The 25879-nt window shown below is 41.8% G+C and overlaps 1 protein-coding gene and 1 long non-coding RNA gene across 10 annotated transcripts in view; one reads left to right on the top strand and one right to left on the bottom strand.

Annotated features, from left to right (window-relative positions):
- LOC138170518 (uncharacterized) overlaps window positions 1-25554 on the top strand; it is a 53200-nt gene extending 27646 nt beyond the window's left edge. Inside the window, exon 3 of the long non-coding RNA XR_011170646.1 lies at window positions 24267-25554. This is a non-coding gene — a long non-coding RNA (uncharacterized lncRNA). The remainder of the gene's footprint in view (window positions 1-24266) is intronic.
- The window catches only part of SPIDR (scaffold protein involved in DNA repair), a 593302-nt gene that overhangs the window by 19720 nt on the left and 547703 nt on the right, over window positions 1-25879 (bottom strand). For all 9 annotated transcript variants that reach the window (XM_069099903.1, XM_069099905.1, XM_069099904.1 and 6 more), the window contains one exon: window positions 25563-25715. In XM_069099903.1, coding sequence (XP_068956004.1) covers window positions 25563-25715 — 153 coding nt within the window. The remainder of the gene's footprint in view (window positions 1-25562; window positions 25716-25879) is intronic.

The raw sequence follows: 25879 nt of genomic DNA, 5'->3' as shown, positions 1-25879 counted from the left end.
ACTTCCTTGTGCAACACTTTATAATCTAGCCTTACCTGCCTATTTTCTGTTCTTTATATCATGAGATGTTACAGGCTATGCACAGTGGTGCATAGGGGTGTCAAGGGAACAAGAGAGAATGGGGGGATCTGTTCTCCTATTTCCACATAATTCTGGGAGAAGGATGAATTTGTAAGGGATTAGGATGAAACAATCAGCAAGTTAATTAATTATCTACTACCTATTAAGTGCTACACTGGGACACCAAGACAACTGAAATCATCTCTACCTTAAAGGAATTTTCATCCTAACCATGTGTAATGTAATACCAAGCAAAGGCAACTTCCCAGGTTCAAAATACCAGCATAGGTGCTCTCTATTTTATTCAGTAACAAACCCAGAACAGAGAAGATCAAAACATGACATCATTCAAAATACAGTATTTACTAAGTATGATTAAATAATCTCCAAGTACTACCCCACCCCAGGACCTTCCAATCATTCAATCAATTACAAAGTCTCTGTTCTAAATACTTCTCCACCCCTAGGCTATACCTTAACCAAGTCCACCACAAAGCCCCTCCTCCCAAATGGAGATCAGCTTCCAAACATAAGGTCAAAAGTTCCCCACCCCTGGATCACAACCGAATCCACCCCAGAGCCACATCAAGTCCAAACACAGCACTCAATACCCAAATGGAGGTCCCCCCTCCATCCCGACACAGAGGCAAGTTCTCAGCAATCCCAGCCCCTGGGGAGACAAGGCCCAGCAAGGCCACAAGATACATTGCCAGTCCCCCCATGAATCCACCCTCCGTCTGTAGAACAGTCCTAGAACCCCCGAACACATCAGCAAAGCCCTCTCCCAGGATCTCTGCAAACATACAACAAGAAAATCCCTCTTCAGGGCCTCCGAACCAACAGAAAGGTTCCCAGACCCCTGCAACAACAGCACTGTCCCTCACCAGTGGACAGCATTCACTCCGTCCGCAGGACAGTCTCCAGACCCCTGCAACAACAGCACTGTCCTTCACCAGTAGACAGCATTCATTCTGTCTGCAGGACAGTCTCCAGACCCCTGCAACAACAGCACTGTCCCTCACCAGCGGACAGCATTCACTCTCCGTCTGCAGGACAGTCTCAGGGCCCCTCAGCGAACAGCCAGGCTCCAGGACTTCCCCAACAAAAGGACCGTCTTTCACCAGTGGACAAATCCGGCAAAACAACATCAAAACAGACAGACAAAGCACCAGCAAAACAGCCATGTCTCCCCAGTCCCTGGCAGCCCAGGGGGCAGGTCTCAAAAGTCCAGGGCAACTCAAAGCGGCCCCCAGCAACTACCCCAGTCTCTCTCTCTCCACGAGGCGCCGCCCCCAAAAAGATCCTCCGCCTCTCTCTTGTCTCTCCAAATCTACATCACCAGCTCCTCCCAGTTCAGGACTTTCTTTTCACATCAACAAGTCCATCCCACAGGTGGGATTAACAAGCTCTGGGTTTTAACACAATCAATTTGAAAACCAAGCCAATACAGGGGAATCTTTAATTGCCATTACTATCACACCATGCTAAGAGGGAGTCGTGAGACAACAAATACAGCTATAGATATACACACAATACATACAAAGTAGGTACAAGGTAACTGTGGATGGAACAGAGTCAGGAAAACAGAGGATCAGGAAAAGCCTCAGGCTAAAGTTGGTACTTCAGCTGAGTGTTGAAAGAAACCAGGGATTGCAAAAAAAAAAAAAAATGGAGTGGGGTGGGAAGGAGAGCATTCCAGGAATGATGGAGAACCAATGCAAAGGCACAGTGCTGGAGGTGGAGTGTGAGAAAGCTGCAGTTGTTGGGGGTTCCCTGTCTGTCCCCTCACTTTGTCCCTCCCCTGACTCTCCCATGTAGACCTTTGTGGGTGGCCAGGAGAGAACAACACAGTTGCACACACCACTTGGATGAGAGGGGAGTCAATAACTGCAATCCTTCCAGGGACATGGACACCCACAAGACACTGCCTGTCTTGCCCCTGCCAGTGAGGAGTCAAGGATGACATATGTAGGTGTAATCCTGGGTAACTAGGAAGATGGTGGTGCTCTTAAAGGTAATAGGGAAGTCCAGAAGTGTTTGAGAGAAAAGAGAATGAATTTCGTTTTAGATAAGTTAAATTTAAGTTGTCTATAGAATATCCAGTTTGAGATTTCTAATGGGTAGTTGGAGATACAAGTCTGGAGGTTAGAGAGAGGTTAGGGCTGGATAAGTAGATCTGAGAATCAATGGTATAGAGATGATCACTTAAACCATGGGAACTGATGATATCAAGTGAAAAAGCAGAGAGGAAAAAGAGGAGGGTCCAGGAAAGAGGCCTTGGAGACACCTACCTTTAGAGGCTGTGACTTGAATGAAGACCTAGCAAGAGAGACTGAGAAGGAGTGGTCAGACAGGTAGGAGAAGAACCAGAATAGAGTAATGTCACAGAAATCTAGAGAATATCAAGAAGGAGAAGGCATCTGCCATGTCAAAGGCTTCAGAAAGGTCAAGATGGTTGAAGATTGAAAAAAAAAAGTCCATTAGATCTGGCAGTAAAGAGATAAAGGTAACTTTGGAGAAAGCAGTTACAAGTGAATGATGAGGTCAGAAGCCAGGCTGAAGAGTTAAAAGAGAGTGAAAGAAAAGGAAGTAGAGGCATCAATTCTAGATGGCCTTCTTAGGAAATTTTAGGCAAGACTAGCACCTCCAGTGTGAGGGCTGGCTGAGCCCTTTTCAGAGCTGCTTATCCACCTTCCATGTCAATCTTCACCCAGCTATCACCTGTGGCTCAAGCTGTAGCATGTGCAGTGGCCACACTCCAGTAAACTGTCTTGGCAGACAGGCTAAACCAGGTTAAGGTTTTCAATTTGTTCTTTTTCTAGCTTTTTAAATTGCATGCCAAATTCACGGATCTCCTCTTTCTCTATATTATTCATGTAAGCATTCAGAGATATAAGACTTCCCTTAAGACCTGCTTTTGCTGCATCCCATAAGTTTTGGTATGCTGTCTCATTGTCATTTTCTTGGATGAAGTTATTGATTGTTTCTATGATTTGTTGTTTGACCCACTCATTCTTTAGGATTAGATTACTTGGTTTCCAATTAATTTTTAGTCTATCTTTCCATGACCTTTTATTACATATAATTTTTATTGCATCATGATCTGAAAAGGATGCATTTAATATTTCTGCCTTTCTGCACTGGATTGTGAGGTTTTTATGCCCCAACAAATGGTTGATTTTTGTGTAGATGCCATGTATTGCCAATAAAAAGGTAGATTCCTTTCTCTCATTCAATTTTCTCTAGAGGTCTACCATATCCAACTTTTCTAAAATTCTATTCACCTCCTTAACTTCTTTCTTGTTTATTTTGAGATTAGATTTATCTAGTTCATAGAGAGGGAGGTTGAGGTCCCCCACTAGTATAGTTTTGTTGTCCATTTCTTCCTGTAACTCCCTTAACTTCTCCAAGAATTTGGATGCTATACCACTTAGTGCATATGTGTTTAGTAATGATATTACTTCATTGTCTATGGTGCCTTTTAGCAGGACATAGTTTCATTCCTTATCTCTTTTAATTAGATCTATTTTTGCTTTTCCTTTGTCTGACATTAGGATTGCTTACCCCTGATTTTTTTATGTTGGCTGAAGCATAATATATTCTACTCCAGACTTTTACCTTCACCCTGTGTGTATCCTCATTTCAAATGTGTTTCTTGTAAACAACATACTGTAGTATTATGATTTTTAATCCATTGTACTATCTGCTTCTGTTTTATGGGAGAGTTTATCCCATTCACATCCACAGTTATGATTACTATCTGTGTCTTTCTCTCCATCCTATTTCCCCCATGCCCGTTTTTACTTTTATTTCTCCCTTTCCCTCCTCACAAGAGTTTCGCTTTTGACCATCTCCCTCAATCTTCCCTCCCATCAGCCCTCTCCCTTTTCTTTCCCTTTTTCCTTACTACTTCTTCCCTCCCTTCTAACTACCCCTCCCTTTCTTCCCCCTATACCCTCCTAATGATCAAATGATGATAAAATTTTCCTGTAGGGAAAGTTAGATTTCTATACTTGAGTATGTTATGCCCCCCCCCCTTCTTTCCCTCTATTGTAAAATGTTTTTGTGCCTCCCCATATGATGTAATTTACCCTCTTCTGCCTCCTCCTTTCCTTTTCTCCCATTACAATCCCCTTTAGCTCCTTTATTAAGTTTCTTTTTATCATCACATCAGTTCATTTATACCCACGCCCTCTGTCTATGTATATTATTTTTAAATGTCATAATAAGGATACAATTCTCAAGTATCATCTTCCCATGTAGGGATATAAACAATTTACCCTTACTGAATAATATGTTTTTTCCCCCTTTCCTGTTTACTTTTTTATGCCTCTCGAGTCTTGTATTTGAAGATCAAATTTTCCGTTGAGCCCTGGTCTTTTCATCAGGAAGGTCTGGAAGTGCCCTATTTCACTGAATGTTCATCTCTTCCCCTGAAAGATTATGCTCAATTTTGCTGGGTAGTTGAGCCTTGGTTGTAATCCAAGCTCCTTTGCCTTATGGAATATCATATTCCAATCCCTCTGATCTTTTAATGTAGAAGTTGCAAGGTCCTGTGTAATCCTGACTGTAATTCCACGATATTTGAATTGTTTCTTTCTGGGCACTTTCAGTATTTTCTCCTTAACCTGATAATTCAGGCATTTGGCTATAATATTCCTTGATGTTTTCAATTTGGGATCTCTTTCAGGAGGTGATTGATGGATTCTTTTGATGACTATTTTACTCTCTGGTTCTTGCACTCTGGGGCATTTTTCCTTGATGATTTCTTGGAAAATGCTGTCCAGGCTCTTTTTTTCATCACAGCTTTCAGGTAGACCAATAATTCCTAAATTATCTCTCCTAGATCTATTTTCCAGGCCAGTTGTTTTTCCAATGAGGTATTTTACATTTTCTTTTATTTTTTCATTCTTTTGATTTGGCTGAACTGATTCTTGATGTCTCATAGTGTCATTAGCTTCCATTTGCCCAATTCTAATTTTTAACAAATTGTTTTCTTCAGTTAGCTTTTGTACCTCCTTTCCCATTTCACCAATTCTATTTTTTAAGGAGTTGTTTTCTTCAGTGTGCTTTTTTTTTCTACTTTGTCAATTTTATTTTTAAAGGAGTTGCTCAACGTTTCTTCTACCTCTCTACTTTGACTTTTAAAGTCTTCCTTGAGCTCTTCCAAGAAGGCTTTTTGAGCTTCAGATCAGTTCATATTCCCCTTTGAGGTTTCAGAGGTGAGCATAGTGACAATGATGTCCTCTTCTGAATTGGTGTTTTGATCTTCTCTGTCTCCATAATAAGAATCTATGGTCTTTTATTTTCTATGCTGTTTCTTGCTCATGGCATTTGCCTTTTAAAGTAAATCTCTGCTTCTGAGGCACAGGGGGCACTGTCCTACACTTCTTGTGCTGGGGGCTAGGGGTCTGGTTATTGCCTTTGTGTGCTGGGGCCTCAGGTTCTGGCAGCTGGAGGCTGCAGAGGCTGTAGTTTATCTGGTGCTAAGCTAGTGCCTGGTATGTGCCAATGCCAGGTGGGGTTTTACTGCGTCTCCCCAAGGGTTACACTGAAGCTATGGGGGTAGGGATGGCCTGGTCACTGGAGATCGCCTCTTTGCCTTGGGCTGTACTATAGCACAGGTAGGTTCTGCTGCTGGCGGACACTTGTCCACTGTGTAAGTGGTAGTTCTCTGTGCTGATGTCTGCTGGTTCCCCTGTCTATGTGAAGGCTCTGGGGTGGGGTGGGAGGGTGGGAGGGATCCTGGTCTTGTTGCCAGCCTGCTCCACCACCCTGGGGCTTAGGATCTCCTGCTGGTTTGCTGAGGTGGGGCCTGCCGGGAAGCCTCCCATCCTCCACTGGTCCCCTTCAGTCACAGCAAGAAGGACCTTTCCCTTCAATCCCCCTAGCCTCATGAGCCATCTTTCTCCTGGCACCACTGTTCCAGGATTTTTCCTAGAGTGGTATTTTCTGGGTTTTTTAATGTCAATAAGGAACAATGAGAGGACTTAACTGCTTACCCCGCCATTGTGGCTCCAGACGTCAGGAATAAGCATTGATAAAACACCTGCTATATGCCAGGCACTCTACTAAGTACTTTACAAATATTATCTCATTTATTATAAGGTACATCATTTACATGGGCTTGGATTTTTTTAGAACTGTTTTTAAAAACATTTCTATACTTTTACTTGTGTACACCCTGCCTGCCCCATCAAGGAGCTGAGTTTATCTCTTCCATTTCTTTGTGTATATCACCTAATACAATGGTCTGAACAGCACCATCACTTGGTAAATATTGATTAATCAAAATTTTGGTCTCAGTTTCTTTTCTGGGGAACTCTGGCTCTTAACAAGCAAAGAAATCAAAACACACACAGAGTAAGGTCCCTAGCAAAATAACAGAGATGCTTCTTAAAATCATCCCAAAACATTAAAAGTGGCTTTGAGCTCTTCCCTACTTCAAGTCAGATGCCAAGTGACAACAGCATTCGGAATATGGGTGCAAGCAGGCAGTGTATTTCAGAAACATCCAAATTAGGAGGTGAAGCGCCTGTGATACTGCTTTGGTGATGAGGCCCTCGGTGGGCAGCATATCATGAAGTGTCTGAGGCCAGATCTGAATTCAGGAGGAGGAGTCTTCCTGACTCCAGCCCGGGGCTCTATCCACTTCAACACCAGCTCCCCTCTCTCCATGCGACCTAACGCTAAGACGCATATGGGGACAGGATTCCATTGTTGTTCCTTCTTCATTTCCAAAGACCAATGACATCATGGGGTGATGTCTTAACTTGACTGTAAATCGGGGAGGCAGAGCTGCTCAAAGTCTGCCTCACTGTCTCTTCCTGAGTCATCAAAGTCCAGTGGCAGCACCAAAGTCAATACCACTGGCGATGGCGACTTTGGTGTCTTTGATGGCAGACCAGACTCTAAGCACTCACTCCATAGTGCTTCAGTCACTTTCATGTCCTTTGGAATAAACCGTTCCTCCCATTCTTCAGGGAAAGGTCTTCACAGGCTTTGGGTAGATTTCTCCTAACTCACCAAGAGGTCTGACCCCACCCTCGACCTGGTTTAGCCCATCTGTCAAGAAGGTTTACTAGAGTGTGGCCACTGCACATGCTATAGCTTCTTGGAGCCACAGGTGAGAACTGGGTCAAGGTGGACACCCTAAGTGGATAAACAGTCCTGAAAAGGACTGGGCAAGCCCTTACACCACAGGCCATTGCTTTCCCTTCTCCCACCAAAATTGGAACAAAGCTAGTCACATCATAGTCAAGGGAGTAAACGTCTACCTGCTTCCTGGAGAAGCGTGACCATGATGCTAAGATCAACTAGTAAAAGCAGGTACTTTCCCTCCTGGATATTCAGAATCAGTGAAGTCTCCAGTACAGACAAAGCTCTGAACACCTTGACCCATACAATAATGTTACAAGGAAGGATTAGAAGGTTTCTGGATATCATTTACACAACAGCAAAAAAAAGCAAACAAACAGGCTGTCTTTGTTGGAAAGTGTTGAAATTAGTAAAAGAGGAGGAAAAATGCAAAATGTGGTACAACTTTTCAGAAAAACAGAAAGAAGTGGGATCCTTTTCAGTGGCTGTGGTGGACAAGCTGCTGCACTCTGAGGAAAATAAATAAGAGGAAGACATTGATCTGAAGAGGAGACAATAGGATTGTGAGCTAGAAGCCAGCTTTGTCAATTAAAGTAAACCATGCAGTACACACATGAATGAATGATTATTATTAAATTAGAGCTGGAGGATGTTACAGGAACAATAGTCTCTGATTTTGGAAAATCGGCACTCGTTAATGAAATTAAACTTGCAAAACTACTTCAAATGGGTAAGTCACTTGGATGAAAAGCAGACTAAAGTCAACAACGGATAATGATAAAGTTCGGCCAATCTGCAGCCGGAAGGCAGTGTCTAATAATTCATAATTACTGGGGTAATGCTCCGACTTCTAACAGTTAGGTGGTTCAGTGGATAGAGCATGTAGCCTGGAGTTAAGAAGACCTGAGTTCAAATCTGGCTTCAGATACTTACTAGATGAATGATCCTAGGCAAGTCACTTAACTTCTATTTGTCTCAGTTTCCTGATCTGTAAAATGGGGCTAATAATAGCACCTACCTCCAAGGGCTGTTGTGAGACTCAAAGGAGATAACAAAGTGTTCAGAACAATGCTATATAAATGCTGCTGCCGTTGTTAAACACTGGCATCACTATAGTTAGTCAGTCACGGAGCCTTTATTAAACACTTAGTATGTGCTACGGGGTAGGAAATACAAAGAAAGACAAAAACACTCCCTGCCCTCAGGAAGCATATTTTCTAATGGGGGGATATGGTACCAATATTCAGGTACGTACAAAAATATATACAGAGGAAGTGATTATTGAAAAGAGAAGACATTAGTAACTTTGGAAACCAAGAAAGGCCTCCTGCAGAAGGAGAGATTTGAGCTGAGTCTTGAAGGAAGCCAGGAAAGTTAAGGGTGAAGGAGAGGGGGCACAACATTCCAGGCATGGATGTTGCACGTACTGCAAATAATCTAGACCATAGAATTCATGAAGGGTAGTAAAATATAAAAAGTTTGGAAAGTTAGGGAAGGGGACAGGTTTTGAAGAGTTGTTTGGTTTTTTTTGAGGGGGGAAGGCAATACAACTGGGGTTAAGTGACTTGCCCAAGGTCACATAGCTAGTAAGTGTCAAGTGTCTGAGGCTGGATTTGAACTCAGGTCCTCCTGACTCTAGGGCCAGTGTTCTATTCACTGCACCACCTAGCCGCCCACACTTCTTTTGACTTCACTACTTCTTTCAGGGGCACTGCCATTCACCTAGTTTCCTAGTGTCTGAAATTTTGGTGTTTTCTTGGACTCATTCCTTTTCTTCATCTTTCATATCCAGCCAGCTACCAAATCCTGTTGAATCTACCACTGAAATATCTCTTTTATATTTCTCCTTTACTATAGTCCTATAGCCACTACCATAATTTAGGTCATCATTAAAGCCTATCTGGACCATTATAATAGCTTTCTTTTTTTTAATTTAAATTTTTATTTTCAGTCCCAAATGCTTTCCCTCTCTCTAACTCCTTGCCCATCCATTGAGAAGACAAGCAATATGATACGCATATAATAGCTTTCTAGTAAGACTAACCTTCCCTATCTGGCTATATTCCCTATATCTGTACCCATCACTCTGAAATTCAAAGATCTTCAGTGTTTCAATATTGTTTATGAAGGAAAGTTCAATTTTCTTAGCTTGGCATTCAAGGCCATCTACTATCTAATGGCTTCCCTCTCAGCCTTATCTCATATTGCTTCTCTCAAAGTTCTCCAAATGTTTCCTATTCTCTCTCACTTGAGTTCCATGTACTGCTCCAATGCCCAGAATATCCTCCTTTCTTCTTTTTACCTGCCAGATGCCTACCTGTCCCTTAAAGTCTAACAAAAATGCCACTTCCTTCAGGAAGCCTCCCTAATTCTCTCTGTTAATAACAACCTTCCTCCTTGGAATTCACATAGTAGGTTGTTTGGAATTTCTTTAATACACAGATATCTAACTATAAGGCACACTAATTATAAGAGCTGTGCATAAGTCTTGTTTTCCTTATCATACTGTAAGTTCCAGAGGGCAGAGACCACACCTTATCATACCACAGTGCCCAGCATAAAGCTCTTACCCAGTTAGGCACTTAATAGATGTTTTCTGAATTTAAAAAAAAAAAATTAGTTTCATTTTCTTCATTGTGTAAGATAGGAAAAAAAACCAATGTTGTTCTAAATCTTTTTTTTTTTTTTGCTTTTTGGAGGGCAATTGGGGTTAAATGACTTGCCCAAGGTCACATGGCTAGTTTTTGTGTTGTGTCTGGGGCCGGATTTGAACTCAGGTCCTCCTGACTCCAGGGCTGGTGCTCTATTCACCGAACCACCTAGCCACCCTGTTCTAAATCTTTTGAGGAATGCTAAATGAAAATACTATGAAACAAAAAAGTTGCCATAAATGTTTGTAAATAATGACAAAGAGGAAGAAGTTAGTGCTAATGATATCACTACCAACAGTAACCAATGTTCACGATACCTTAGGGTAGACACTAGTATTGATCACCAATAGGACTGGTGGTGCCTAAAAATAATTGGATTAAATGGTTTCTTCTGGCTTAAAGAATAAATCCAATGTAGAAAAAGGGTAATGAGCATTTGTCATATTTCTGTAGTCCTTTATGACTGACAAGGCACCTTCCTCATGCCAGTTAGGCAAGTATTATTATCACCCTCTTTTCTAAAGAAGGAAACAGGGATTCAGAGACATCAAGTTATCTGCCCAAGATCACACAGCTAGTAAGTGTCATGACTTAAACCCAGTATTTCTGATTCTTGGGCTAGTGGTTCTTTCAATTCAACTCAACAGGAATTTATGAAGGCCCATTTCTATCATACCATGCTGCAGGCTATGTACTTAGGTCAATTTGACACACAGTGGAACTTAGATATTTTATGTGAAAGTTTCTCTGAAAAGCCTTTAACTCTTTTCTATGTTCACCTACACACTCCACTGTTCAGTTGTTTTTTAGTCATGTCCAACTCTTTATGACCCCATTTGGGGTTTTCTTGTCAAAGATACTGGAGAGGTTTGCTGTTTCCTTTTCCAGCTCATTTTACAGATGAGGAAACTGAAGCAAATAGGATTAAGTGACTTGTTCATGGTTATACAGCTAGTTAAGTGTCTGAGGCCAGATTTGAACTCAGGAACATGGGTCTTCCTGACTCCAGGCCCAGTACTCTGTGCACTATGGCGCCCCCTAGGTACCCATGCACCCTGGTACATTTCCTGAGTGAAGGGGTGAAGCACTCAGCATTTCTCTTGCTTTTATTTGGAGTTGGACAGCTCTATGGAAAAATAAAAGTATTTTCCTTCTCTTCTAAGAGGTATTATAGAAATGTAGTTACTGGTTCATTTTCCATCTTTGCACATGAAATACTATTTTAATCTAGTCCTATTCTTTGTAGAATGAAGAGAAAAAAGATATTAGGCTAGAGGTAAAGATAAGCCATTACAAGAAGAGTATGCTATCTCAATGATGTTTCAGTCGAGTCTTCATGACCCCATCTGAGATTTTCTTGGCAAAGATACTGGAGTGGTTTGCCAGTTTGTTCTCCGGTTCATTTCCTAGATGATGAAACTGAGGCAAACAGGAGTAAGTGACTTATGTAGGGTCACACAATTAAAAAGTAACAGAACTAGGATTTGAATCCAAATCAACTGGGTCTAAATCTAGTGAATTTTTTTTTTTACTGCACTAACTTAATCAATTTTAGAAAGAAAAAGAAAATAATTAAATTTTAGGTGTCCTAAGATGAATAACTCCCCAGCTAATATGGAAAAAATATGGGTACATTCACAAATTTTAGTATTTACTATGACACTCTACTCACACGGATTCCATAAGGCATCACCTTCATAATGGCCTTTGAACCAGTCACAGTTTAATTGACTTCCATCAGTATCTTTCAGACCCAGCCTAAGGTAAATGTTCAAAATTGAGCAAGTCACTAAAATTAGTACAGTCCTATGATTCCCATGACATCAAGACAAGAAGCTGGTGGTGTGGCAGATTGGAGGGAACATGGTCCAGGAGTCAGAAGATGGGAATTTATATGGCCAAGCAATGCTTCTTACTGCTTCTGTACCCTTGGGAGAAAATCATTTGACCTCTCTGGGCTTTAGTTTCCTTAGCAAAATAAGGGGTTTAAGGTCCCTTCTACCTCAAACCTACTATGGTGCCCTAAGGTCACTGCTAGAACTAGCTGCAAATCCATTCTGTGGATTTCCCAGGGAATTCCTCAGGCATTTGTAGAAAAGGGCCATAAGGAGCTCAGATGGGAAGTGGGTGTGTTGGAGGCTCAGGGAGAAAGGGAAGAAAGGCAGAAGGAAGAGGATGAAGCTGAAGGAACAGAAGAAAGGAAGAATGGCACCTCTTAGTACATAAATGAAGTGAAATTTAAATTTAATTAACGTAGCCCAGTTAACATGAAGGAGTTAAATCTGGGCTAGCCTTGGCAGGGCCTTTGGTGATAACTGCAGGATGAAGGCTCAGAGTCCTTGTACTCAATGGAAGTCTGTGCCTGGGTCAAGGAACTTGATTGGAAGTGGGAGTTAATGAGTGGGTGGCATGACCAATCTTAGTTTGCTATTCTGCAGCTGAGGCTTTTTTTTTCTTTTAATCCCTAGTTAGACGGGTTCTTATCAGGAGATCTGGCAGCACTGTAGTCCTGCCAGAGCAGAGGTACACTTTGTGATAACAGCTGTGTTTGCACATTTGATTGACTTAGTTCCACTACCCAAGAAGATGGCTTCACGGGGTTTTGTAATGATGACAAAATCTAAAAGTGAAAATCAAATTTAAAAAATGTTTTTAAAGCCCTCCTATACTAAAACAATTTTCTAGTTGGAATGGTCTGCAAACTTTTTTCTACATAACTTTTTTCCATATAATATGGCTCTCTCTGTCTAATTCCTACCTATTCTTCAAGGTTCAGTTTAAATGCTGGGTTCTTTTTTAAGAAGCCTTGATTGCTCTCACTCTCCTTTGAGCACTGTGTGGTGGCCAACGCATTGTATTGCTTAGAGTTGAACATATTTACACATATGCAAAATCTCTCTGTCTTTGTCTCTACTTCTGTCTACACACATAAAGACATATACATCCACCTCTGTCCCCCCTTCTTAATCCTTTCTGTACTCGAGCATATAATTGGAAACCTTCAGATGTGGCTGCTGAAACTTACCTTGTGTTACTGAAATGGGGATGGGCATAGTGGGCACAGGATTGTGCTAGGTTGGTATGTTTGCATGGCACCTGAAAGTTCTGGGTTTTTTTATTTTATTTTATTTTTTGCTTCTTTTGGAGCCCAGAGGAAGGTAAGGCAATTGGGGTTAAGTGACTTGCCCAAGGTCACACGGCTAGTTTTTGTGTTAAGTGTCTGAGGCCAGATTTGAACTCAGGTTCTCCTGACTCCAGGGTTGGTGCTCTATTCATTACACCACCATTATGCCCCATGAGAGTTCTGGTTTACTACTGGGAATCTTTTCATTACAATTTATCAAAAGTCTGTTTAAATATTTCCTTGGGCATTTACTGGTGTGCCTTATTCTTAAGTAAACTCGAGATTTAAAAAGCACTATTAATACAAAAAAATGTAAAGAAGTGATCATCCTATTAATAGGCAAATCCACAATGGTATTTCTTTAAAACCAACAAGGTTTTCTATTATACTTAAAGTTAGATTCTGTTTATAAAAGTTTAATTGCATTTTGTCCAGGAATAAGGATATAAAGTCACCCTAGTGAAACACAGAGCAATTCAAAAGAGATTGGGTCTCTACACAGGGATGACAAAGTGGATAAAAAAATTCAACTTCAGATTCTGATAATCACTTGGACAAGCAGTCTTTGAGTTAGTACACACACACACACACACACACACACACACACACACACACACAGGTTTGTTTTTTTTTTGGTATAAGCCCAGAATTGAATGGCAGATTACATCATAAGAACTATGTTAAGAACTGCACATGAATTGATGTGTATAGGCCCTCTATTAGAATAGCTCACAGTTGCTCTCTAAATTAGTAAATGGTCTTAAAAGTGATTTTGACTATCCCACACTACTTGCTGCTACAAATACCACCTCCTACCCTTTCAGCATGAGCATTCTCTCCTAGTGATGCTATATGGCTGGAAATTATGGAACACCAGGATCTCAGAAAGGTCAAACTCACAGGTAACCCAAAGATCAATGGAAAACCTGAAGCATATTAACAATGCTGTGAGTAAGAAATGGAATAGAAGGCATTAGTGAGAAGAAATTTGACTAGAAAAGGGAGTCAGTCACACAACAAAAATGAGAGAGAACAGATGAATGCTAGTACCTATGGATCAATGGAAGGAAAGAATCCCCCGTGATGAGAAGTTGAGAAGGGACTGCAAAGGGCACTGGTAAAGATAGCATCCCTACCATTTAAATCACCAAATACTCAGAATGTCCAGATGATTTACATACAAATTTTCATGAACACACAGCAAAAAGTAAGGCCCACATGTACTAGTCAATATTCTAAGATTTCAAGCCACAGTAAAGGTGTACAAAGCTCTTTACATACTAGACTCTGGGAGGTAGGTTCTATTATTATGCCCATTTTATAGATGCAGAAACTGAGGCTTGTAATATGTCTATTAACAATAAGAAAGCATTCCAATGACACATTTTATTATCAGAAATAATTTTGTTGTTGTTCAGTTGTGTCCAACTATGATCCCATTTGGGGATTTCTTGGCAGAGACACTGGAGTGGTTTGCCATTTCTTTCTCCAGTTCATTTTACAGATGAGGAAACTGAGGCAAACGGGGTGAAATGACTTGCACCGGGTCACACTGCTAGTAAGTGTCTGAGGTCAGATTTGAACTCAATAAGATGAATCTTCCTGACTCCAGGCCTGGCATTCTATCTGATGAGGTATAGGCTCTGGGAGCCCCCTCAAGCTTTCCTTGAGTCCTTGAGGTACAGAATGGTTCAAGATCTCAGGGCTGTTAATAAAGCTGGCATCCCTATACACCCCAGAGTCCCCAATCCATATACAATACTTACTCAGATCCCTGAGGGCACCCAAGGGTTTTCCACCCTAGATCTCAAAGATGCCTTTTTCTGTATACCTCTGAACACAGACTTGCAATGTATTTTTGCATTTGAATGAATACTTCCTGGGGAAACAAGTCCAAGTCAGCTAACATGGACAGTCTTGCCCCAAGGGTTTCGGGATAGCCCACATTTATTTGGCCAGGCTTTAAAGGGATTTAAAGGATCTGAAATTAACTGATAGCAGCTTAATCCAGTATGTGGATGATAACCTTATTTGTAGCCTCACCCGGGAGGCCTCTTTGGCTGCTGCTGCAGAAGCCCTTAATTTCTTGGGTAGTCGAGGGTATAGGGTCTCTTTGGATAAAGTCCAGATAGCATGCCAGTCTGTAAGGTATCTGGGCCATGAACTAACTCTTACCTTTGCTCCTTAACCTCCGAGAGGAAAAGGACAATCTTGTCTATACCTATTCCAGCCACTAAAAAACAACTTTGAACTTTTCTAGGTATGGCTGGGTTTTTGTAGGCTCTGGATCCCAAATTTCGGCCTTATTACTAAGCCTCTCTATGCTTCCACTCAGGGCCCTGAGTGGGGTCCAATTAGACAAAAGTTTTTGAGACTCTGAAAGCTAAATTGAACACCATGCCAGCATTAGCCCTACCTGATCTAGGAAAACCTTTTATTCTGTATGTAGATGAAAGGAGAGGACAGGCTCTGGGAGTCCTAAAGCAGTCCTTAGGACCTGACCCCAGGCCAGTTGACGATTTTTCAAAACAATTAGACTCTGAGCCTGTAGGATGGCCTGCATGCCTCCAGGCAGTAGCTGCTACCATGTTTCCCCGATAATAAGACACTGTCTTATTATTTTTTTTTTTTGAAAGAAAAACACCAGAAGGCTTATTTTCAGGGGAGGGCTTATGTTGTCCTGCCTCAGCTCTCCTCCGCGGCACTGCTCTCAATGGCGCCAGCAAGCAAATCACTGGGGAAGAACAGGATGACGCGCTCACTGCTGAAGCTCTGATTGGATGCAGCTGGGAGCGTGGCGTGCGTTTCACCCGGGGGGGAGGGGCGGTGCATACAGAGGGTACCGTAATGTAGCGTGTAGTGCAGGGGATCACCTTCACTACAGTAGCAATCTCAATAGGGCTTATTTTCGGGGGAGGGCTTATTTTAGAGGAATCTTACACAGTAAAGGGAAGGGCTTATTTTCAGGATAGGTCTTATTATTGGGGAAACACGGTACAACCATTCTAATTGAAGAAGCCTCTAAACTTACACTTGGTCATCCCCTGAAAGTTCTAACTCCCCCTCGAGTTCAGAGCATCCTGGAAGCAAAGGGCCACCAGTGGCTGGCTAGTGGCAGGCTCACCAAATATCAAGCCTTGCACACTCTTCAGGTGTGCCACACACTTAACCCGGCAACCCTCCTCCCAGACAGTGCCCACTCAGATGTCCTGGTTCATGATTGTGAGGAGACATTGGACTGTGTTTATGCCAGTAAAGCTGATTTGAAAGATTCTCCTCTCCCGAACTCTGAAGCAGTCTGGTACACAGATGGTTCAAGCTTTATTGAACAAGGGGTCAGGAAACGTGGATATTCAGTGGTCAGCCTTTACCAAACCATAGAGGCCAAACCCCTGCCCCCTGGGACCTCTGCCCAGAAGGCAGAATTGATAGCACTCACCAGAGCCCTAGAGCTAGGGGAAAATAAACAAGTAAACATTTTCACTGACTCAAAATATGCTTTCCATGTTCTACATGCTCATGGAGCAATTTGGAAAGAAAGCGGATATCTCACAGCAAAAAAGTACCCTATTAAACACGAACAGGAGATTTCACATCTCCTCCAAGCTGTTCAAAAGCCATCTGAGGTAGCTGTTATCTTTTGCAAAGGTCACCAGAAAGGAGAAACTCATCAGGCTGTGGGAAATCGCCTGGCAGACACTGCAGCAAAGAATGCTACTCACCAGTTGGCTGTACTGGCCTCTCTACTCCCACAGCTCCCTGATTCCTTCCTACAGCCCTCAATAGCAGGCCCTTGCTAAGGAAAGGGGATCCTCTATTTCCTCCTCTGGGTGGTTTCAAACACCCTCAGGACAACTTCTTATTCCAGAGGAAAGTCAGTGGAAGCTTCTTTTTGGCTTATACCAGGCCACACACCTAGGGAAGAATGCCTTCCAGTCTCTGATAAAGCCCATTTTTACTGGCAGTAAGCTGGGAAAAACCATCAGACAAGTCTGAAGGACCTGCCCAACCTGTGCTCAGGTGAATCCTGAAGGGGCAGTCAAAACTCCTCCCCTTTTAAAACCTGTCCAGAGGAGGGTTACCTACCCAGGTGAAGACGGGAAGATAGATTTTACACATATGCCCCCATGTAGGGGTTTCAAATTTCTTCTGGTTTTTGTTGACACCTTTGCTAATTGGGTAGAAGCTTCCCCTTGCAGAACTGAAAAGGCTCAGGAGGTATCAAAGTTCCAATTAAAGGAAATCATACTTCGTTTTTGCTTGCCTGGCTCCTTACAGAGCAACAATGGCCCAGCTTTTATTTCACAGATAACCCAGGCAGTGGCAAAGACACTTAAAATCAATTATTACCTCCACTCAGCCTGAAATCCAAAATCCTCTGGTAAAGTAGAGAAAATAAATCATACCCTTAAGTGAGTCCTTCTAAGCTATGCACAGAAACCAGAGAAGATTGGGTTAAGAATATCCCCATTGGGCTGCTCAAAGTCTGAATCACACCTTGGGAAAATATCAAGCTTAGTCCCTTTGAACTCATATATGGGAGGCCCTTCCTAACCTCTGACATCCTGATGGACCCAGAACAGCATTTAATTACCCAATTTGCAACTCAACTGTCAGGAATGCTCTGACTGAATATGCCAATAAGTATCTCCCAAAACCTCTTGGCAATGAAAAGGAGTGTCCAGCTGCAGTACAACCTGGAGATTGGATCTATCTAAAGTCACGGAAAACCCAAAAGGGAGAACAGTTAGATATTAAATGGAAGGGACCCTACCGAGTCATACTCACCACTCCAACGGCAGTAAAACTCAAAGGTCTCCCCAGCTGGACTCATAATTCTAGGATTAAACCAGTGCCACCTCTTGCTTCACCCCTCCAGACTCCAGAATATTCCTGTGAGCCATTGGAGGTCCTCAAGCTAGTGTTTAGAAAGGCCCCAGCCCCCTCCAGCAAGAAGGATAAAAAGAGGCGAAATTATAACTGCCCTTTTTCTTTTGGCCTTGACATAGTCATCTTTAATTGCTCAACTAGGAAAATTGTCCTTTATACCGGGGAAATTGTCTTTTCTCTATTTTTTTTTTTTTTTTGGTGCCTGTTTGGTCTTTGTTTGCTTCACCTCTTTGCCAGGTTTGTCTCCTCCAGGGTTCAAGCCATCAACCTCTGGATAACCACCAAGGTTATGCAAATCTCTGACTGAATCCAAGTTCTCCAGCCCACCAGACCTGGCATCATCCATGTTCCAGAGTCTGACCCCTTGAATGTGAAGTCTGACCCCCTTGAACAGGACCCAGAGAGGCAGGGACAGCTCTACGCCCCCTTGCCAGCAGGAAGCACTTTCAGAAGCTGAGACCTTTACCCTTAACCCCAAAGGAATTTGGGTCCCATTTGTTTGAGTGGGGAATGATGAGGTATGTATGGGCTCTGGGAGCCCCCTCAAGCTCTCCTTAAGTCCTTGAGGTACAGGCTCTGGGAACCCTGTTAAACTTTGATTAAATCATTTGATGAGGCATTTGCATGAGGCAATAAGCCTTACATTGTGGCTGAGCCCAGACCTTTAGCCTAGTTACTAACTGCTAACTACTAACTCTAGCCTAGTTACTAGCCTAGCCATCCATTGTTCATCTACTTCCCACCCTGGAGCCTATCAAAATATCAATCCATCCTTGAACTGGCCTAGCCCACCATAGTCTGTAGCCTCCAGCAACCTCCCACCCTTAATCACTCATTGACCTCATTAACTCCTCCTGAAAACCCTCCCCAAACTCCTCCCCTAGATTCCTCCCACAACCTTCTGTATATAAGACTCCATCCTGTCTTGATGTTTGTGAGACCACTGTAGAATGGCCTAGCACAGACTTACTCTGTGTCTAATACAAGCCAATTTTTAATAAACTTTACTTTTCTTTGGCTGAGAGAAGACTTGAGTAGAATTCATTCAGCAGGACCCAGCGTGTTGGTATTTTGGGGTCTCCAGAGCAACCCTAAGCCTCTTTATGGGTAACCTCTTCATATCCACTGTGCCACCTAGCTGCTACTTCAGAAATTACTGCCATCGTCAGGGCTAGAAATCAGAGAGCTGTCACATATTACACTACGGCAGGGTACACACTCCCCTGCCAAGCAAGGTAGGCTATGGCAGGTCCCTTCTGCCTCTCTCAGCATGGTACCTTGCTCAGTGAGAGTGGAAACTGCACATCGATCACCACAGCCTATCCAAGTAGTATTTTCTGCTTCATTCCCAAAGGTGAAACTCTCCCCTCGGCCAGGCCTGTACCAGAAACAGTGCCACTCACGGTCTTTCCCTTTTTAACCCTTGCAAACAAAAGAATTTCTCCAAAGCCTGCAAGCATTTTCCAACTTTGTTTAAAGAAGCTTTGTTCTCAGGGCATCTTTGTTAAAGTATCGCTATCCAAGTCCCATAACTTTTAATCACAAACTATCTGTGAGTGCACTTTAATCCTGTTTCCCTGTAGAACTAAAATAAACAGTAGACAGAACACTCCTGGGGCAGGGGCTCATCCCTTTCATTATCAGTACAATAAATATAACTCTTGAAGGAAGGGCCAGTGATAATCTTTAAGTTGCCTCAACTGAAGAGATTAAGAAAAAAAAATCAACATTAAGAGCAGCCAAAGAAAATCTTTTACTTACAGTGTATTTAACAAGTAAAATGAGAAGATAAAAGAAAAAAAAAGAAACCAATCAGAACCAGTTCAGCCACAAACAGGAGTCTAGACCACTCTGGGGAAAAATGAACAGAGGACAGAAGAAACAACCTTTCACTTCCTTGAGGGCAGGGGCTGTCTTTGGCCTCTTTCTGTATTGCCAGCATTTACCTGGCAACAGAAGGCACTCAATAAATGTTTATGTCTTGGTTGATCAATATGTAATTGAACAATAGCCCACTGGCTCTGTCTAGATGAGGCAGCACAAAGTCATAGGAAGACCATTGAGCCAGAGTCACAAAACCTGGGTTTACATCCACATCTGTATGACCTTGAGCAAATGACTTCAACCCTCTTGTTTAGTTTAAGGAGGGAGTTGGACTAGGTGATTTCTAGTTTCTCTTCCAGCTCAAAATCCCAGGATATCTTCCCAAGAACTACAAACTATCAATTCCCACTTATGAAGCATTCATTACATGCCAAGAACAGAGGACATAAGGCAAAGACAAAAGGGAAGTAATCCCTAGTCTCTAGAAGCTTACATTCTATTGGGGGAGACATGTAAATACGAAACAGATGTGAGATCATGGAGGCAGGTAAGACATCAGAGGTTTGGGGGATTAGAAAATGTTTCATGTAGTAGAAAGTCGTGATGAAAACTTGAAGGAAATCGGGGATTCTAAGAAGTAGAGGTAAGGTGGGAGTGCATTTCAGGCATGGAGGAGAGTCAGTGTAAAAGGCCTGGGGCAGGACATGGAGTGTTGTATATAAGGAATAGAAAGGTGGCCCACTTGGCTGGACCAGAGTGCAGAAGAGTCATAACATGTAATGAGAAAGGTGAGTTGGAGCCAAATTGTAAAGAGCTTTAAAGTCAAAAAAGGAAAGTTTTATTTGATCCTAGAAGTGACAGGGAGCCATTGGGGTTTAATGAGTAGGGGAGTTACATGGTCATTTTTTAGGACAATGATGTTGGTAGCTATGTAGAGGATGTGGAAGATGGACTGAAGAGGAGAGAAGTGAGGCAGAGCCCAATTAGGAGGCCTTTGTCAAGTTCAGGTGAAAGGTGATTGAGGGCATGACCAAATAGGTGGTACCTGTGTGACTGGGGCACTGAGGTGTGCAGTGGATAGACACAAGTACCTGGCCTGGAGTCAGGAAGGCTTGAGTTCAAATCTGGCCTAAGACACTAGCCTTGTGACTTAACTCTGCCTCAGTTCCCTCATCTATAAAATGAAGTAAATGACAAACCATTCCAGTATCTCTGCCAAGAAAATTCCAAATGGGGTCACAAAGAGTCAGACATGACTGCAATGACTAAACAACAACCTCTGTGGGTGAAGAAAAGAATACAGATGGGAGAGATGTGGTTGGAGGAGCGACAAGAATGGGCAACTTACTGGACATGTGGTTCTGAGGGAGAGTGAGGAGATGAGGCTGGCCCTGATGGTGATGACCTCACAGGCTACAGAAAGCACTGGAACCTTCCTGCCCCAATCAGTTTCTATAACTAGTAAAAAGTCCACATGGGCCTTGTCAACAAGGAGGATCTCTGAAAATTTATGCTTTTTCTACCTCACACCACAAAGACAGAGCCTCTTATTTCAAAGAGGATAACAGTCTTTGTTATCAGTCTTACACAACAGCCTAGAGCACCTAACAAGCTTAAAAGAAGAAAGGGGGTGATATGTTAAGTAAGGGGCAGCGAGATGGAACACTGGATAGCGTGCTGGGCCTGGAGTCAGGAAGACTCACCTTCCTGAGTTCATGTCTGGTCTCAGATGCTTCCTAGCTGGATGACCCTGGGCAAGTCACTTACCTCTGTTTGCCCTACTTATCTGTAAAATGAACTGGAGAAAAAATGGCCAACTATGCCAGTATCTTCACCAAAAAAATCCCAAATGGGGTCACAAAGACTCAGACACAACTGAAAACCACTTAAGGACAACAAACTATGGCAAGTAAATCTTCTCTTGGTCTCTGAAGATGGTGGCCTGTGAGTCAGGTCACCTTAGTATAGATGGGAAGCTTTAGCTGCTCTTTGGAATTGCACAGAGAAGGTAATATTGAAGAACATATAAAATCAGACATTAATGGCAATAGCTTTAACCCCCAAGGCCTTTTGCACATAAAGGGAAGTAGTATATTTAGTAACAGCCATAAATATATGCAAGCCAGCTTAGTATTTCCATTATGTGGAGTTTTTTATGTGTGTGTATGTATGCATATATAGGATGTATGTATATTTATTGTAAAGGATCCATGTAATCCAACATCTATAGGCTCCTCCAGACTTAAATTATGGCGATGTAGGTCATCAGAAATTCTCTGGGACTTAAAGGGGCAGAGTCAGGCTGAGGCCTGACCCTTCCCCCTTTGTCACTTGCTTACAGAATGAGATATTACTTCAGAATGTAGAGAATATAGCCCAAGTGGAAAGAAGACTTAATAATACATTAAACTAAGCCTTGCCAAAAATAACGAACCACTGGCACTATCTCAGTACCCAAAGGGCAGGTAAAAAATACTCCTTTTAGAATCTGAAGTTCATTTTTTTCCCACCCATAATAAAGTCCCTTCAAAAGTCTCTGCCATTTACCATCATTTACAGTGAGTGATGTTAACCATCCTCAGTGTTTGGGTGATAAAGAGAATAGAATTTGGAATTCAGTTCTGCATTTCCTAAGTGCCTACTGTGTGCAAGGCATTTCACTAAGTCCTGGGGATAGGCATTGGACCTGTGACTTCATTAGTATAAAGTACTCCTGGGTGAAGAAATCCTTCTACCAATGTAGGTCAGCATCTTCCCTGCAACTTAGTCTTAGACAACCTCCCGAGCACTGAGAGATGAAGTGATTTCCTTAGAGTCACACAGCCAATACATGTCTGAGTTAAGACACAAAGTCCTGTGGAACACAGAGATGATGGAAAATGACAGCTGCTACCTTCAAAGGGCCTCCAGTCTAGTGGGGGGGGGGAGATAGGATGTGTATACAAATAACTTCAGGATAGGCTAAATTGTGGGAAAAAAGCCAAATAGAGAGGCATGAGAGATTTGGGGAGGAAGAATCATTTCTAGTTGGGAGATGGGGAGGAGGTCAGAAAAAGCTTCATAAAGGAAGTGTGCATTTTGGGATTCTTAGAGAGTACCATGTAGATACAACAGAGAATTATTCTTTTGGCTTTTGAGAGCATATTGTGAGTGGCTCTTCTGTCTGGAGATATTATTTATACAATAGGCACCAGAATTATCACCATTCAAATTCAATTCAATAAACATATATTAATCACCATTAATTTGCCAGGCCCTGTGCTAAGTCCTAGGGACACAAAAAGAGGCAAAAGACAGTCTCTGCCCTCAAGAAGCTTACAATTTAATGGGGAGAAGGGAGACAACAAGCAAACAAATATGTGCAGTGTATGCTACAGACAGTATACATAGGAAATTACTAAGGCAGGGAAGGCACTGGAATTATGAGAGGTTGGGGGAGAACTTCTTGTAGACCTCCTACAGTCGGGACTTAAAAGAAACCAGGGAGGTCAGTAGTCAAGAGTGGAGGAGGAGGAGCATTCCAGGCATGGGGGACAGCCAGAGAAATGCCCCACAATGGAGGGTCTTTTTCATGGAACACTTAGGTGGCCAGTGTCCTTATATTAAAGAGCACATGTTGGGGAGTAAGGTGTAAGAAGACTGGAAGGGTATAAGGGGGCGAGGTTATGAAGGGCTTTGGATGCCAAATAGAGCATTTTGGTTTTGGTCCTGAAGGCAACAGAAAGTCACTGGAGTTTACTGATTAGGAGCTAACATGATCAGACGTGTGTTTTAGGAAAATCACTTTAGTGGCTGAATGGAGGATGGATGGGGCTGGGGAAAGACTTAAGGCAGAAAGACCCACCAGCAGGTTACTGCAGTAATCAGGGTATAAGGTGGTAAGGGCCTGTACCGGAGTGGTGGCTGTGTCAGAGGAGAGAAGTGAGTAATTATTAGAAGCAGCATATTTATTACAATTCTCTTTTGGTGGGGCCCTGTGTTAGGTGCTACATGAAACAGTTAAACAGATGTCTCTGATCATACTCCCTTTGTGATCTTTGGCAGCCCCACCTCTTAAAAAATGAACACAAACCTTTACAAACATAATAGCACAAAACTATGTAAACATAACAATGATATCTTTTTCATCCCAGTATAAATGGATGAGAAAAAGCATAAAAGCATAAGAAGAATGTTACAATCAGAAAAATTAGATTTGGTTGCTATAGCTCTCACTGATCTCCCCATTCTGTGATCCCAAGAACTGAAAATATATTGAATTTAACCACTTCATGTGGGTATGCCCCATTGATTCAATTCGACTGTAGGTCCCTAGAAGGACAGAATTATTGAGTCAAATTTCTTCTGTTATCTCTCCAGTACCTTACCCAGTGTTATGCATAGAGCACATAGTTTACAAATATTTCCCTAATTAATTAATAGACCAAGATGTAGAACAGGTGCAGAAACACCTTGTACAATGCTGCACATACATTAAATATTGAAGAAATATTTGTTGGGTGAATGGATGTTAAATGAAATGCAGGAATTCAGGGAAAGTGAGTACTTTTTTTTTTTTGAGAGGGGGAAATGAAAAGAATCCAGTGCTTAAAGATTAAGAATGTATTTTTTTTTTAAAGATGGTACTCTTCTCTGGGGATCATCAGGGGAGCAAATAACTGATAACATAATATAGGTAAGCTCTATAATTAAGATCTGTATTTAATAGATGAATATTTCTTTTCTTAGTTCCTGTCCTTTACTTAATTTTACTTTAACTTATCATTGTCTACAAGTAATTTTCTGTTACCATTGTTTTAATGTACTCTGAGTGTCAACCCATTAACCTTCAGATCTTATGTTTGAAATCTTTGAAAATGAAAATTACCTTTCTTATTGACTTAGTTATATCTATTAAACACAAAGCAAATTTGAAACCAATGAACCCAATCTTTGAAAAGAAAAAGATAATGCCTCACACAGAAATTATGTTTCTCCAATAAAAAAGTCCATTCTTCCCTTTAGCCATCACTAGACCTTGATATGACCACATTTCTGTTTCCACCAGCAAAATCTTACATTGTAGCAAGGCAATTTTCTTAGTTTTGGGGGTTTCATTTCATTTAGTTTTAGAATGAGGATGTTTAATGCTCACATACATATAATGTTCGTCTTTCACATGTGTAAGCAGTAAAGTGGACAACACTTGTGACCCTATGGCTGGCATTTGGGGGTACATCATATGAAATACCAGCACCAACATCAGCAAAATGCCAGCAATCTCAGGCTTAGAGTCTCATTTCCTTCAGGAAAGAGAAGATCTATTCTGCTCTACTCTTTTAATTCCAAAGATGCATCAATGTTGTTCCCAGGATTGTTCAGTCAGAATTTGGTCTCATCATTATTGTTCTTTAGGTAAGTCTGATTTAAAAGAAATACCGTGGACAATACCTAAGACCTTGTTGGCTCAAGCACAAATAGTAGTAGTAATAAATGAACCATATTCCAAGTGAGGAGGAGGAGAAACAGGTGAAAGGGGCCACCTTGTTAGCTGTGGAGGGGAAGGAAGGTCACAACGCTCCCTTCCAAAATCAACAAACAGGATTGGAGAGTCATTTTTGTGCTGAGGATGCCAACCCAAAATGTTTAAACTCTAGCCCCACTTGATTCAAAATTAGTGCTTGTTATTTCTACTAATTTTAATACTTGGGGGTAACCTTTCATTAACAATATTTATTTATTTTTACCATAACCTCACAGTGAAATAAGAGATTTGACAGACAAAACTGAGGCTTAGAGGTAAACCAAGACAATCAGTAATACAAAAGACTTTAACCCTTAGAAAGTCGAGATTGGCTGGCACACAAAGTAAATGATTCATAAGACAATACCTTTAAAAGTATAAAATAATATTTTCCATTAAGGTCGCTACCAACCTTGTATGCTACAAATGGAGTTCACGTGAGTGGTAGAATCCAATTCATCTAGTATAACTGGGCCAGTCAGTTCAGTGGTGTCAGCACTAGCAGCCTTGTACAAAAAGGGCTTTTGAAGCATGAGGACAGTTCGTTCAACACAAATAAGTCTACCTGCCAACAGAAACACCGAAGATTATTATAGCAATGAAGAAAAAGGTTAATTATTCATGCCGATGAAGACAATGCCCTTTGCCAATTACTTAGAGTCATGAGAGAAAGCTCAGTCATGTGTCAGGTTTATTCCAACAGATTGTCTTCAATGAAATGTGCATTGT

This window comes from Petaurus breviceps, unplaced genomic scaffold (assembly GCF_028583685.1).
Source record: "Petaurus breviceps papuanus isolate PSGF00001 unplaced genomic scaffold, PetGlider_PUasm1.0 38, whole genome shotgun sequence".
NCBI classification, from domain to species: domain Eukaryota; kingdom Metazoa; phylum Chordata; class Mammalia; order Diprotodontia; family Petauridae; genus Petaurus; species Petaurus breviceps.
This window is presented reverse-complemented; position numbering and strand designations above follow the sequence as displayed.